The sequence below is a fragment of the Colossoma macropomum genome, unplaced genomic scaffold (assembly GCF_904425465.1).
Source record: "Colossoma macropomum unplaced genomic scaffold, Colossoma_macropomum, whole genome shotgun sequence".
Lineage (NCBI taxonomy): Eukaryota > Metazoa > Chordata > Actinopteri > Characiformes > Serrasalmidae > Colossoma > Colossoma macropomum.
In genome coordinates, this window is record NW_023494802.1 from 41,743,365 (window position 1) to 41,760,129 (window position 16,765).

Sequence of the window (16,765 nt, forward strand, 5' to 3'; positions counted from 1 at the left end):
GTGACCTGCTGTGGGTGGGACTAGTCTCCTAACTGAGTAAGGAACTGTATCTGATCTGGGAACAACACATTCTACACAGATGCTGGCTTTAAGAGGAAAAGCTGCACTGTTCTCAGGTCAGTAGTTGTAGGTTATATCTGTGCTTCATTTACTCTAACAGGCTCAGAGCTGTACTAGATTCAGCTGGAAGAGTTCATTCAGCACTGCTGTGAGTAACAATACGTGGCTAAACTGGATTTTGGAGTCTCCTCCTCCAGCAGAATGATGAGATAAACTGAACAGGACAAACTGGTTCAGAACAGAGTGAGAGAGACTCTGAGCAGGTCATCATTTTATGGAGTGAGAAGAATAAATCTAATTAAGAGGAAACACAGTAAGTATCTAACTCTGTACTAGAGTTTCTGAATCAGCACTATAGATGCTGTTAATACAGAAAGACATCAGCAGTTAACAGACTTGCAAGAGCTTTTAACAAAAGTGTTAGTATTAATAAATTAAGAATGTCATCAGTCTGTCTGTCTGTGATGAGACCAAACTGAAATATTAGTCAGCGGAGACAGACGGCAGAATAACAGAGCTATAATATTGTTAACATCAACAAAACAATATAACTATAATAGATTTAGACTTTAGACCTGTTTTATTTCAAGGTGTGTCAGCAGTATACAGGCAGTCCAAAGTGTGGATTGTTTGTGACTGTGTTGCAATTTATCTGTCCAGAGTAAAAATGCCTGCAGGCTAGCGAGGAAGCAATATGGAAACCAACTCTAAATATTTTCTAAAATTTCTTATCTCTTTTATATTGTATATCTGCATCACATAATATTTGAATAGTTGATGTAATGTTTTAGGCTGAAACTGTGCTGGATAAGAGGTGTACTAAAAATGAGTTCCTCCAGCTTGGCTGTGTGGTCATTACAGAATTTGAATATGAATCTAATGCAGAGAGTTTGGACTTTAAACAGCTAAAATGCTGACGCAGAGGTCTGACCTCCATAATGTCTGAACTACAGCTTATATGTTAATGATAACAAGCTCCTGCTGTTACACAACCAAAATTATTAACTAATTTTGTTCTTTAGCCAAAAATCACTATGTGAATTCCAAACCAGTAATTAACAAGCGAGAATGACAATGTATCTGTAAAATATGAATGACTTCATTTTAACACACAATGAATGACTAACTGCCTCCCTAACCCCCATATCACCTTTGGGGGCAAAGACTACCCAAACCACCTCAAATCTCAGCAATCAAAGCTACAACGCAAAACTAAACATGGCATGGAAATACACTGAAATTACCGAATAACTACACTTTGTTCCTGTCTCAACACAAAAGTTCAGTTTTAATATCCCTGACATGACAGACATATACATTTACCCTCAGCTGTCAGCGTGTCAGTCTTCCCAGAGAAATAGGTGTGATCATTTGGTCACATCACAAAATTTTCAGGGATGGAGCAACATGACTACAGTCTCGTATGAGTAGAACATTTTTATATTTAGAGAAGAGAGGAAGTTCAGGAGAGAAAGACAGCGAGTCCGTAAATCCGAGCTGTAGTTTATGAATGATATGAATCTACACTAGATAAAAATCAGTTCAGTAGGTTTGTACTGAAGTCTTAACTTACAGACTCAAAGGCTGTTTTCCAAGGGAATAACTTGATAACATAGGGCTAGATTGAGACTATGTCATGACCTGTGGCCTATTTGGTAATTAGACAGCATTATTTCATCTGTGTGTGTTTTCATAGTGGCTTCTGAAGCAGAAGACATGAGCTCAAAAACGAGTCTCCCTTGGATAAAACATGAAGACGAAGAAAAGAGGTGAGAGAATAGTGTGACACTGTGAACACAGATGTGCTGATGAAGTGTTATCAGTCATCTGTTAATGAACAGGTTTAGTAGGTGAGTTTGAGCAGGACTGTGATGGACACTGAACCTGCAGGACTAGAACTGAAGAGCCCTGGTTTAAAGAATCTCTTATTTTTCTAACATTATAAAATATCAAATACAGTTTTGGCTGTGTTTTAGTCTGAGTCTGACAGAGACACCAGACTCACCTGACCCCAGCTGTGTGTCCATGAAGAGTGACAGGTCAATGGAACATCCAATGAACTTGAGGAAGGGAGACAGTTGTCCTGTTGTGAGGTAAGGACAGTGTGATGGTTTAAGACAGTGTTCCTCACTCCCAGTCCCACCTGATCAAACTTATTCAGCTCATTATGAAGCCCTTCATGATGATGATTACTGATATACACAGACATTGTGCCTTTAAACAAGACACTGAAGCCCAAACTGTTCCAGTGTTGCTGCCTCTGTAGATGGATAATCTCATTCACTTTTGACAGAAACATCAGCGAAATGTAAATGAAGACCTTCATCAGACTCTTTTACTGATCTGAACTAAGTAGATTTTAGAGCAGGGGTCTTCAGTTCTGCTCATGAGGGGCTGATGTCCAGTACAGTTTGGTGATTTCCCTGCTCAGACACACCTGATCACCTCATCTGTTAATGAACAGGTTTAATAGGTGAGTTTGAGCAGGAAATTGTGAAAAAAACTGTGATGGACACTGAACCTGCAGGACTAGAACTGAAGACCCCTGCTTTAAAAATATCCTATTTCTCTAATGTTATAAAATATACCTATCAAATACAGTTTTGGCTGTGTTTTAGTCTGAGTCAGACAGAGACACCAGACTCACCTGAGCCCAGCTGTGTGTCCATGAAGAGTGACGAGTCAATGGAACATCCAGTAAACTTGAGGAAGGGAGACAGTTGCCCTGTTGTGAGGTAAGGACAGTGTGATGGTTTAGGACAGTGTTCCTCACTCCCAGTCCCACCTGATCAAACTTATTCAGCTCATTATGAAGCCCTTCATGATGATGATTACTGATATACACAGACATTGTGCCTTTAAACAAGACACTGAAGCCCAAACTGTTCCAGTGTTGCTGCCTCTGTAGATGGATAATCTCATTCACTTTTGACAGAAACATCAGCGAAATGTAAATGAAGACCTTCATCAGACTCTTTTACTGATCTGAACTAAGTAGATTTTAGAGCAGGTGTCTTCAGTTCTGCTCATGAGGGGCTGATGTCCAGTACAGTTTGGTGATTTCCCTGCTCAGACACCTGATCAAACTCACTCAGCTCATTATGAAGAACTTCATGAGCTACATCAGGTGTGTTGGAGCAAGTAATCATTAAACTGTACAGAGCTGCAGACTGGCAGTGAGGATCACTGGATTAGGATTAAATATTACACTCAATTCTTACAGTTTTTACAGAAATATCTGTTTTGTGTTGCAAGGTTCCCAAATAACAATGTATTTAAAGATGTGTTTTTGGTGTGAGTTATGATGATTCTGTCTTTTCCCCAATTCACAGTGTCCAACAGGAGAAATCAAAAATAACCAGCATTAATCATTTGGACGGAATATTCAAGGTATTTCTATGTGTGTAACTCTTATTGTCACTTTGTATTATGCTTCAATTTGATTCTTATTTGGACTAAAATAATTTACCATTTTATCCATTTCTCAGTTTGTATCAGGATTTTAGTTAATCATGTTTGTAGTTTCAGCTGAGATTATGCACAGTGACTGTGGACTCTCCATCATATGAGAAAAGCATAAAATCATCTCTCTTTGTAAGATGTGTTTTTTATGATTCTTGTTTTACTGTTTGTTGCTGTTTATCAGGATCTGGAGCACAAACTAATTTCTCTCGTGAAGAAAGAGCTGAAGAGGTTCAAGAAGCTGCTGAGTGCAGATTACCCAGCATGCTCTGAGAGGGTGGAGGATGACGAAGATCAGAGCAGTTCCAGAGAGGTGCTGAAGATCACATTGAACATGCTGAGGAACATGAAGCAGAAAGACCTCGCTAACACACTACAGAGCAGTAAGAGCTGGTCATAAATGACCAGAGTTATTGTTTTATGGAGAGAGAAAAATAAATCTTATTTTGCTTTAGGGGCAGTTTTTACCTTTAACATCCTAATGAGTGCAGTTATGGACAGGACAGAACTGATATTAGTGAGTGTCATTCCAAAATCACGCAAAAGTAAAATTCTCACTTTGTGTTTTTTTAATGGAACTGAAAGCTCTATATACTGACCATAAAAATGAATGATCACTTTAATGGAAAAGGTTTTGTAAGGAGCTGAAGTGAGTATTTAATTTCCATGTCTGTTTGTCAACAAAGTTGCATGTGCATGTTGAAATTAAAGCCTCTCTTAGCAAAGCATGGCACAGCCCATCAGAATAAAAGCCCTGCGCAGGAGAGCATTCTAATTCTGCTGTTACTTCACAGCAAATAACAATTTCAGACTTCTGCATTTTTATCAGAGTTTTTGAAGGTTGAAAAATACCTTTTTGAAATTTCAAGGTAATAAAGGGATAATTAAAACATTTACAGGTTAGTTAGACTTCATAGCCCTGAAATAAATTGGAAGAATTTGGGTGAATGTGAAATACTTGCTCATGGTGCATTATTAAAAAAAATCTTATTTACCAAAGTTTTACTAAAGTATATATATGATTAGGAATGAACTCTCCAATAATGAAATCGAACTGTCTGAGATGTATAGATGTGAAATCGAAGGAGGAAAAATTAGCACCAAAACAGCATAAGTACTCACTATTGGCTGATACTCTGAGCTCAGGTATCACAACTGGTATCGGAAGATAAGTAAGATTTCATCCCTAACTACTTTCACACAGAATATTGAATCTGATATTGTGGTTAGTAGTAAAGAGTGCAATTGTCATCATCACAATGTTCTCATTTCTCATGATATTCCAATTGTTCTTGTGTGTTTGTTAGAGCTCATCGCTGCATATCAGAAAAAACTTAAATCCAAACTTATGGAGAAATGTAAAAGGATTAATGAAGGAATCTCTCAGCATGGAAGATCAACCCTTCTGAGTGAGATCTACACAGAGCTCTACATCACAGAAGGACTGAGTGGGAGAGGTCAATAAAGAACATGAAGTCAGACAGATTGAGACAGCATCCAGGAGACCAGCAACAGAGGAGAAACCCATCAAATGCAATGATCTCTTTAAAGACAGACCCATCAGAACTGTGCTGACTAAAGGAGTTGCTGGAATTGGAAAAACAGTCTCTGTGCAGAAGTTCATTCTGGACTGGGCTGAAGGAAAAGCAAATCAGGACGTCCTCTTCATATTTCCACTTCCTTTTAGGGAACTGAATATGATGAAGGAGAAAAACTTCAGTCTGATGGAGCTTCTTCATTACTTTTTCCCAGAAATAAAAGAGTTAAGATCAATAGAATGTGATGCCCACAGAGTCATGTTCATCTTTGATGGTCTGGATGAGTGTCGACTTCCTCTAGATTTCCAGAACAATGAGAGCTTGTGGGATGTAACAGATTCGGTCTCAGTGGATGTGCTGCTGACAAACCTCATCAAGAGAAATCTGCTTCCCTCTGCTCTCCTCTGGATAACCTCTCGACCAGCAGCAGCCAATCAGATCCTTCCTGAGTCTGTTGACCTGGTAACAGAGATACGAGGGTTCAGTGACTCTCAGAAAGAGGAATACTTCAGGAAGAGACTCAGTGACCAGAGCCTGGCCAATAAAATCATCTCACACATGAAGTCCTCAAGAAGCCTCTACATCATGTGCCACATCCCAGTCTTCTGTTGGATTGCAGCCACTGTTCTAGAGAGGATGTTGGGTGAAGCAGAGAGTGGAGAGATCCCCAAGAGTCTGACTCAAATGTTCACCCACTTCCTGATCTTTCAGATCAAACACAAGGACCAAAAGTACCATGGGAAATGTGACACTGATCCTCAGCAGACTAGAAAGATGATTCTGGCACTGGGAAAACTGGCTTTCCAACAGCTGGAAAAAGGCAATCTGATCTTCTATGAGGAAGACCTGAGAGAGTGTGGTATTGATGTCAGAGAAGTGTCAGTGTACTCAGGAGTTTGTACCCAGATCTTCAGAGAGGAGTTTGGGCTGCACCTGGGGAAGGTGTTCTGCTTTGTGCACCTGAGTGTTCAGGAGTTTCTGGCTGCTTTATACTCATTTCTCTCCTTCATCAGCAGAGATGGAACCAAACAGCTGACCACTGATCTGTCCGACATTTTCATGGAGTCCAAAATGTCAGACTTCCTCAAATCTGCAGTGGACAAGGCCTTACAGAGTGAGAATGGACATCTGGACCTTTTCCTCCGCTTCCTTCTGGGCCTCTCACTGGAGTCCAATCAGACTCTCTTACGAGGTCTACTGACACAGACAGGAAGCAGCTCTCACAGCAAAGAGGAAACAGTCCAGTACATCAAGGAGAAGATCAGGGAGAATCCGACTCCAGAGAAATCCATCAATCTGTTCCACTGTCTAAATGAACTGAATGATCATTCTCTAGTGCAGGAAGTACAAACATACCTGAGCAGTGATTATTTTTGTCTAAGTGGAGTGAATCTCTCTCCTGCCCAGTGGTCAGCCCTGGTGTTTGTGTTGCTGAACTCAGAAGAGGAGCTGGATGAGTTTGACCTGAATAAATATGATCCATCAGATGAATGTGTTCTAAATCTGCTGCCAGTGATTAAAGCATCCAGAAGAGCTCTGTGAGTATTTCAGTTATAAATGTGTTACCGCACTGTTTATCATTGATTATTTACTTTAGCTGATTAGTTAGTTTATTCAGCTTCAAAAACACCTCTGATAGTTTCATAGCTTTGTGAATGTGTTTAGACAGACGGAAAAAGAGACAGAGAGAGAGAGTAAGAAAAAGAGAGGGAGAGAGAGAGAATTTGAAACCTTTCCAAAAGAAAAAAACAGAAACTGAACTGACCAACAAGCTGCAATAGAATATCTCCAAGCAGTATGACAATTTAAGAAATTAATTCACACTAGAAAAGGCAATACATGAAGAACAAGTTAAGTAAAATGGAAAAAAACATAACTGAAAATTCTGAGAGCCATGGAACAAAATGCAGCACAACTAACTCAATTAAAAAGGCAAAACCTAGAAAATATACTTTGAAAAGCTTTATAAAGATATATAATGCCACAATTGTCAAATCGGGCTATGATTTCTGAAGAACTTACCAAATTTGCAGTACAAGATAATCAGTGCCCTCTTGACTACCCTATTACAGTAAAAGAAGTGCAAGAAAATCTCTTTAAATGTTCTTTAAGCAGGGTGGTGTACAGAATTGACAATATCAAAAATTAAATGTTAAAAGACTGCAGTCCCAAATTACAATTGGCCATCCTAAAACCATATAATCTAGTGCTAGAAAGTGGAATTTTCCCTGTGATCTGGAATAGAGGTCTTGATACCCCAATATATAAAAATGGTGATAAATTTGACCCAAATAACTACACAGGTATCTGCATGAATATCAATATATGTAAAGCCTTCTGTAGTATACTAGACACTAGGTAATTAACATATTTAATAGAACACAATGCAGTACCGAAAGGTCAAATTAGCTTTTAACTAAACACAGGACAACAGTTTTTTTTTGTTTGTTTGTTTGTTTTTTTGTCTCTTCAGTATATACATTAACAACCTGGCCACAACCCTGAAACGTAGCAGAGATTAATACTCCTCACTCCATTCAGGACTTCTAAGTACCAAGAATCCTCTGGGGAGTCACATGACCATGAATCCACACTCTGCCTCACCTGATTTTTGATTGTTAACACCTGTTCATGGACTATTTATACATGTTTGTGCCAGTTGCTTCTTTGTGAGTTATTGTTCAGCCTCCCTGTTCACTACTGAGCCTTTTTACTGGGTTTGACTTAGTGTTTTTCACTGGTTGTTTCATTTACGACCTTTGCCTGACCCATTTGAACTCTGTTTCATCTTCTGAGTTACTGACCTTTTGCCATTGTTCTCCTGTTTATGACTTAGTCTAGCCCCTGTTGTATCTTTTGCCCGTGTATCAACCTTTGCCTGTACTGCACCACAGAGGTGTGGTCTTCCTCGCCCTCGTGCAGTTCTGGATGGGAGGCATCACTGTCACGAGCAGGTGGAGGTGTCTTGTAATTGGTGATGGCCTGGATGCCCTGTCACATGCAGTGTTTGCCAGCAGTGTCTTGAAAATGTTCATGGATCTTCTTTGCATAGGTGCGCCTTGCCTCTCTGACGGTCTGGGAAAGCTTGGCTCTTGCTGATCTGAGTCCTGCTGCATCCCCTGACTTGAAGGCCTTATCATGGGTTCTCAGCAGCATGTGCACCTCTGCAGTCATCCATGGCTTCTGGTTTGGGTGTGTTGTGGTGAGGTTGGAGACGGTAACATCATCAATACACTTGCTGATGTAGCCAGTCCCTGATTCTGTATACCCCTATGCTGGAATGAGCATCACAAAGATGTGGTCTGAGTTACCGTAGTGGGGGTGGGGCTCGGCCCTGTACACGCCTGTGATTTTTGTGTAAACAAGATCCAGCACGTTAGCCCCCCAGGTTGCAAAGTTAACCTACTGGTGGAATTTACGGAGCACTGACTTCAGATTAGCATGGTTGAAATCTCCAGAGACAATAAACAGTCCATCTGAGTGTGTGTTTTGAAGATTGCTGATAGCGCTGTACAGCTCGTTCAGTGCGGTGTTAGCACTAGAACTGGGAGCTATGTACACTGCTGCTATGTACACTGTAGTCAGCTCTCTTGGCAAATAAAAAGGCCTGGCTCAGACAATTGCAAACTCCACCAGTTTATTTTCCAAGGAACAGACGTTTGAAAGAAGAAGCAATGGCACCGCTGGTCATCTGTAGTTAGCCATTAGCCTAGTGCGCACCCCAGCTCGCTCGCTTCGCTTCTGCCTTTTCGCACATCGCTTTCGGCCAGCAGGCTCACGCAGCGCCGTGGATTGTAGTATGCCTAACTCGCACAGCTCTTCCCACAGTCCGTCTGAAAGCAAAGATTGTGGCTGATTTCTCAGCTGTAGTAGGCTCTGGTGATAGTAGACGTTGGTGCTGGTTGTTGCAGTCATGATTTTTGAGGTTTGGTTGGGTAGTAAAACAAAAGTGCAAAAATCACCGCTTTATTGTTTATATTGATGATATTTAATATCATCCTATTTTTAAGCCAAATGATTTCCATTAGATATCTAAAATGTCTTTGCTGTCCAAAGAAAAACAAACATTTCCAAAAATGGTAACTTTACCGGAGAGGGCAAAACGTTCTTAACTTTCAATGCAAATTAACATAAAGAGATTTTATCCAGTGCAATTTTGGAGCATTTCTATTGATCCCATGATCATTAAATTTTCACACAATGTAAAGGACAGTTGCTAAGCTCAAATTATACAGAAAAAAAAAAATCGCAAAAAAATAGAGAGACTTTTTTTTGGGACAGTGACCATATGGACCATTAGATTAAATTAGTTAAAACTGCATCCCACAAAAAAGAAATGTAAAAAACAATGAACTGTTCAGATCTTAGATATTTACAAGAATCTGATCTATTTAAACCCAAGGTATTAATAGAGATGGTAATAATCTAGAAGTTTAAAAAAAATCATCATTTATAGGGTACTTTCTAGTGGGAGGTGTATGACCCAAACTCTAACACGTAAATTTACACTTGATACAATAATTCTTTCTATATTTTTGCCATGTTTAATGTTGTTTTAATAATATATTATTTCTATAAACGTGAAACTGAAAGATCTACATTTATCATAAATTTAATTTTTAAATAAAAAATGCTACCCAGCATTTTCCCATAACTTCTGCAATACAAAGAGTTTTAGTCTGTAGGTTGAGGTTTATTTTAGCCACACCCCAGCATTTAAGATCAGGAAGTGAGGCTGCATCTCTATCCCTCATGGCCACATGGTGAGCAGTTGGATCCCATTGTTTTGAAATAAATGTGTCCCAAAGTCTGAAAGTCAGTGTGGAACATAAAGATTTGTCACTACAGAAAAACATTTTTTGCCATTAAGTAAACTTTTTTGTGCTTTAATGAAAAACTACAATATTACAAATCAAATTTCCAAGTTGGGACAGTGTGTGGAATGCTGATACAAACAGAACTCAGTATGGAATATTTTGCCAGTCTTCTGTTGTACAACTTCTCAGCCATGCAACTGTACAGGGCCTTCACTGGTGTGCTTTGAGCTTAATAAGACATGTTTTCAGTGGGATACAGTCCTGGATTGCAGGCAGGTCAGTCTAACACCTGCACTCTCAGATGCTGCTGTAACACTAAAAGTAGCAATTACAAGTTAGAGGTGGTTTTGACAGTGCTTCATTGGACCTATTTTTCAATCCAGAAAATAGCCATATTCATCAGATTTACATGGTTTCATCATATATTAATAATAAAACTTCTAAATATATTATTTCCTATTAACAAGGTTTGCGTTACAAAAGAAAAGCATAAGTTGAACTAAGGCAAGATTTGAGCTCTAGAGAGTCTCTTATTACTTATTTTGCCAGTGCCTCCAGATAAAATTGCTGATAACCTGCAAGTACAGATGGAATTTGTGGTAGGACACTAAAATACTGTGCTGACAAGCTTGGGGTTGTATTTAAGCAACTGAGCCAAAAAATCTTTGGTCAGTGGTGTTGTACCTCAGATGTGGATTTACCTGTAGTACCAGTGCCTAAAAATCCTTTATTAAGGCTCTAAATTATTTACAACCTATAACTCTCTTGTGTCTATGTGTAATGAAATGCTTTGAGAAAATAGTTTAATCTCGCAGTTGCTCAAAATCAGTTAGATCCTCTTCAGTTTGAGCCCTGGGAGGGGAATGAATGATGCAAAAATATTTTTGATGAATTCAGTTTATAAACACCCTGATTGAATTAACACCAGGACCATAATTTTATTTGTGTATTTCTCACCTGCTCTCAAGACATTGCAGCCCTGTTTATTGGCCTATACATTTTTTAAAAATTCACATTATATTACCAATTAATTTGTTGGATATTGCATTTTCTGACCCCAAGATCTCAAAGGGTATATGTTAATGAAAGTTCTTCAAATCTGTCTTTTATATCTAAAGGTTTGCCACAAGGGCGTGTGTTGTCTCTCTCGCTATTTATTCTGTATACAGATGATTGCAGGAGTGCTCATGAAAATCACCCTAAAATTTGCAGATGACACAGTTTTGATGTCTGCTCTCTGGTGCACATCAAGAAACTGGTACAATCTTTCAGGAATTTACAGAGTGGTGTGAAAATGCATACCAAAGAGTATGACTGTAGATTTTAGTTGCAACTCTTAAAAATTAACACATATCAATGGATAAGCTGTAGAGGAACTGAATACTTACAGCTACTTTAGTATGTTTGGTATACTTCGGTAAATGTTTCTACTTTGGACTATGGGGAGGTTATAGTGGGTTTGCTATCTACCATGTACAGGAAATGTGTGGCTAAAAGTGACCTGTCTGCTTTCTGGCTGTATCAGCCAGCACTGGCAGTGGTTCTCCTTTGCTGCCTGTTCAGTAAAAGAGAATTCATTTAAAAAATGCTGTTTTCTGGCATCTTTTTCTTCATCAACTCTACCACATACTTTATGCTTAAAAATCATATCTTTTCACGTCTTAATCAGAACTAAATATAGAATGTTTCTGTAATGAGAACAACTACTGTACCATTGTTTCACTGTTTGTTTTTATGCTTGTGTGAGGTGTGTGCATATATGTCTGTGTATGCGAGGGTATGTGTATATAATTGTGTGTCATTGTTTGTGTGTATGCGTTTATGAATGTATGTGTGTTCATTTATGATTGTGTTTGCATTCATGATTGTGTTTGTGTGTCTGTGAGTGTGCATGAATGTGTGTGTGTGTGTGTGTGTGTGTGATGTAATTGTTCTGATGTATAATTTTTTTCTCCCAGGCTGTATAACTGTAATCTCACAGAGAAAAGCTGTGCAGCTCTGGCCTCAGTTCTCAGCTCAAACTCCTCCAGTCTGAGAGAACTGTACCTGAGTTACAATCACCTGCAGAATTCAGGTGTGGAGCTGCTCTCTGCTGGACTGAAGAATCCACACTGTAAACTGGAGAAAATGGAGTAAGATCATCAATTTATCACTGTGTGAATGGATCAAACACACACTTTCATAGTTCTGATGGTTTAGAAACTCAGCAAAACCTATAAACAGGGAGAGAAAGAGGAGAAAGATGGAGAGAGAGAGAGAAAGTGAGAGAGAGAGAGAGAGAAAGAGAGAGAGAGAGAGAGAAACACTAACAGCAAAAGAGCCAGAGAAAGAGATGGGGGAGAGAGAAAAGAGACACAGAGAGACAAAGATAGATGGAAGGAGACAGAAAGAGAAAAAAGACAAAAAGAGAAAAAAAACAGAGAGAGAAAAAGACAAAAAGAATGTCAGAGTTCTGATGAATCATCAATTCTCTTCCAGGCTGTGTTACTGTAATCTCACAGAGAAAAGCTGTGCAGCGCTGTCTTCAGCTCTCAGCTCAAACTCCTCCAGTCTCAGAGAACTGAACCTCCGTGGCAATAACCTGCAGGATTCAGGAGTGGAGCTGCTCTCTGCTGGACTGGAGAATTCACACTGTAAACTGGAGATATTGAGGTGAGATAATCACTTTATCACTGTGTATTTTCATATCTCTGTATGGCTTAATTACTCTGTAGCACCTTTTCACACATATAAAACAGACACACCAAAACAATCAATAAGACTCTACATTTCTATATACAGTGCTGTCACTGCTGTGCAGTAAAGCATCTGTGAAGAATTCAGTTTGGTGAAAACACAACTCTCACTGCTTGTACTTTGTTTTCCTTGACTGATAAAACATAATTAACAAAAGTGAGGTCAATTTACTATTTGTTGTCACTTTTTTAGCCTAAGTAAAGTGTTCTCTTGCAAGTATGTTAATATATTCTTGATGTTTTTACACATTTTTCACATATTCTTTCAAAGCAGTTATCACAGATCTCACAGAAAAAACACAGAACTCAATTGGGTAACTGTGTAAAAGAAGAGGGAAACATTTGGAAACAGCTGAAAGAAAATACTCTCATAGTCATATTTACTTTCTGCACTGGTTTGAACTATATGTTGTACACCCAGCACACCCAGCAAACAGATGTCATCATGGCTAATAAGTTTTAGCCACGTGCCTTTTGTTTATGTTTTTCCATGTTCTTTTGTGTTATTCTGGTTTGGTCTCCTCCCTGGTCATGCCCCCTTGCAATTGTATTATACTGAATTATACTGGAAATATTATTTCAGAATGGTATGTGTGCCAACACCGCTAGCTTAAGTCCCTCTGCCACTGTCTATCCCTCTACTGACAAACACTCAGACCTCTAGTTTGGCTTTGAATACTGCAACTACAGACATACAGCATTAATGAAGCCTGAAGATGTTCAAACCTGTAGTGTTTATAGATGCCTGAGCAATGAAACAAGTGCAGCACATGCTCACCCATGTTTTATTCAAACTAGAGGTTGGCTTAGTGTGACTTTTTAGTCCTCCTCCAAGTGAAATAACTGTAAGAGCATGAGTTTTCAAAATTATATTTTTCCTGTGATTTTACCAACCTCCAATAAAAAAACTGTCACTTTAGAAGTGAAATTTTGCAGCATTATTTAAGAAAGAACAAGTCATACTGCAATATATAGAAGATTAATTTTGTGTCATTTTGACTCATTATGTTGAAAGAATGTCTGATTTGAAACAGGACATTTCCACTATGTTAAAAACAATATATGTAGATAGATAAGAAAAAAATGCTCCCCTCCACTTTCTTTCAAAATCAAGTACCCATGTGAGAGAGACAGAGAGAGAGAGAGGGAAAGTGTGTGTGTGTGTGTGTGTGTGTGTGTGTATGTGTGTGTGTATGTGTGTGTGTATGTGTGTCAGGTGTTTCTGTTTGTGTGTGTGTTGATCTGTAAGGAGTTTTTCTTCTTCTCTCTGCAGGCTGTCTAACTGCTGTATTACAAGTGAAGGGTGTGCTGCTGTGGCTTTAGCTCTAAAATCAAACCCTTCATCTCACCTGAGAGAGCTGAACATAAATGACAATAAACCAGGAGAGTCAGGAGTGAAGGAGCTCTCTGATCTACTGGAGGATCCACACTGTAAACTGGAGAAACTATAGTGAGTTGCTGATTTACTGTCTTTACAAACACACACAAGCAGAAAATGTGTGTTGAATGTGAATAATCTGGAGGTGTGTATGAGTGAATAAATATGTTTATAAATCTGTTTAAATATTTCAGTCATTCTCAATAATTATGATGGGGTTCAGAACCTGTTGGTATGTCAGCATGTTGTGGACTTTATTCAATTACAAATGCATTGAATTTGAAAATGCAAATTTCGATTTCTATTCCAATGTGAGTGTAGATTATAATAGACGAATAATAATATAAAATTCAAATGTATATGTATATGTGCATTTCTGTGCATAATGGCTGTTAAAATTTATATATAGTTTATATTGAAAACTAAACTGCTTTTACCATTTCATTTCGATTGTCTTAATGGTCTGACTCTGACATATTAAAAAAGGAAAAACAGCTGCTCATTTGCAACTATGCTTCCACATAATTGTGCTTCAACTCTGTCCAAATGAAAATGCATTTGCAATTTTCACTGTCAATGATGCACCTCTGGCAATCACATGCTGTGGGCAGGACATTGGAAGAGGCTTCTTAGTGCTGGGCATGTTTTAGAGGGAGTAACGAATCTACACTTTGATGGTACTGGTGCATTAACAATTGTAGTCTTTGCTTGATTTTTTCATGTAAGTCCATGACATGAACAGACATATTCTAGGTGTGTTGATTTTGAATGACCCATCAGTGCGAGTTCATGTCTGATGATTCTCTCCTATTTTCTGTCTCACAGCATGAGACCACCATCCAGCTGATCTGCTCTCACACACAAAGGGTTATGAGGAGAGGATGAAGTCTTAGTACAAACACACACACACACTTAGTATATGGTTCTACATGGTTCCATGTGTGTGTTTGAGTTCTTATTGGTCAGTCTGTGAATACGGCTGCAGCAGAGGACTATGTGATCTCCTCATGACATCACTTCCTGTACCCCAGTGACTGCACATTCAGTGACCAATCCATCAAACTCCTCATGCTGGTGGATGCCCCCACATTAGTGAAGAGGTGTGTACAGGAGGGAAGAGCACCAGGAGCCATGGCAACAACTTGAGCTCAACATTTCTCAGTATTTTTCAGCTTAAAATCAACAAACATCTGATAGAGTTTTATAAACATTAACAACATGAGCTCAATGCTCTAAACCAGTGGAAACGCTGATAGAGTTTATAAACACTAACGACATGAGCTCAACGCTCTAAACCAGTGGAAACGCCGATAGAGTTTATAAATATTAACAACATGAGTTCAACGCTCTAAACCAGCAGAAACGCTGATAGAGTTTATAAACACTAACAACATGAGCTCAACACTCTAAACCAGCGGAAACGCCGATAGAGTTTATAAACACTACCAACATGAGCTCAACACTCTAAACCAGCGAAAACACTGATAGAGTTTATAAACACTAACGACATGAGCTCAACACGCTAAACCAGCGGAAACGCCGATAGAGTTTATAAACACTAACATGAGCTCAACACTCTAAACCAGCGGAAACACTGATAGAGTTTATAAACACTAACGACATGAGCTCAACACGCTAAACCAGCGGAAACGCCGATAGAGTTTATAAACACTAACATGAGCTCAACACTCTAAACCAGCGAAAACACTGATAGAGTTTATAAACACTAACGACATGAGCTCAACACGCTAAACCAGCGGAAACGCCGATAGAGTTTATAAACACTAACATGAGCTCAACGCTCTAAATCAGAACATTCATCAGCACAGAAAGCCTCTTGAAAAACATCTGAATGATTTGAAACTCTGCTGCATTTCTGTTCTCGAGTAGCCAACATTATAAAGTTGTCTGGGGTTTTACTTTTAGAATGTTTCATTCAGTGCACACCATGGCTGGACATCATCAGCAGTCCGCCACCACTGTGACCATCTATAAGTGTGAAAACACCAACTGAGCTTGTTACAGTAAACCTATGTACCATGTCCATTATTACATTAAATGGACCTGATTTGGATAAGTGAGGACAACAAAATTTAATTCTTAAACAGAAGTAATGAGGTGTGAGAGGTTCATGTGTTTGATGGTGAATGTCTGTAAATCTAAATTAGAAGTAATGAGGTGTGTGAGGTTATTTGATGGTAAATGTGAATCAGGTTCCACTGGTGACTGCTGTGTTCTAGTAACAGGTCCATTCATGAATGGTGCTGCAGTATTAGGTGTGGAGTGGACAGAGTAAGTTCTGTCATTTCTGTGCTTTAGAGTCCACAGCCCTGTTCCTCAAGTCCACTTCTGGAGGACACACCACTTCAGTGTAGTGTTGTTCTGCTCCAACACACCTCATTCATCTCATAAAGGGCTTGATACATGTACAAATTAAAGTTAACATGGTACATTTGATCAATAACCCAATGATTTGCTGACATCCAAGTGTCTTTATCAGATTCATTGAAGTATGTCTCTAATCATTCTCACTGAAACATCCTTCAATTTAAGGAAAGTTGAAGGATGCTTTACAAAATAATGAAACCTGCTGTTATCTTTCCATTGATCTACAGTAAATATGTTTTAGGCTGTAGTACACTAGCATAACTTCTACTGAGTGCTGATTGGTTGATGAGACTTATTGGTAGAAAAAAGCAGCTCTCACTCATTATCATAGTGTGTTTATGAAGATATGTTGACATGCTGATATATATATATATATATATATATATG

At 38.8% G+C, this 16,765-nt stretch overlaps 1 protein-coding gene across 1 annotated transcript; it reads left to right on the forward strand.

Annotated features, from left to right (window-relative positions):
* Positions 1-259: 259 nt before the first annotated feature.
* LOC118822485 (NACHT, LRR and PYD domains-containing protein 9-like) lies at positions 260-16,465 on the forward strand. The gene is given in 12 exon segments (XM_036591564.1): positions 260-373; positions 1,757-1,829; positions 2,037-2,153; positions 2,679-2,795; positions 3,393-3,450; positions 3,707-3,905; positions 4,830-4,972; positions 4,974-6,598; positions 11,836-12,009; positions 12,356-12,529; positions 13,886-14,062; positions 14,816-16,465. Coding segments are annotated over 12 exon segments (2,880 nt in total). The 5' UTR covers positions 260-372; the 3' UTR covers positions 14,838-16,465.
* The last annotated feature ends 300 nt before the right edge of the window (positions 16,466-16,765 follow it).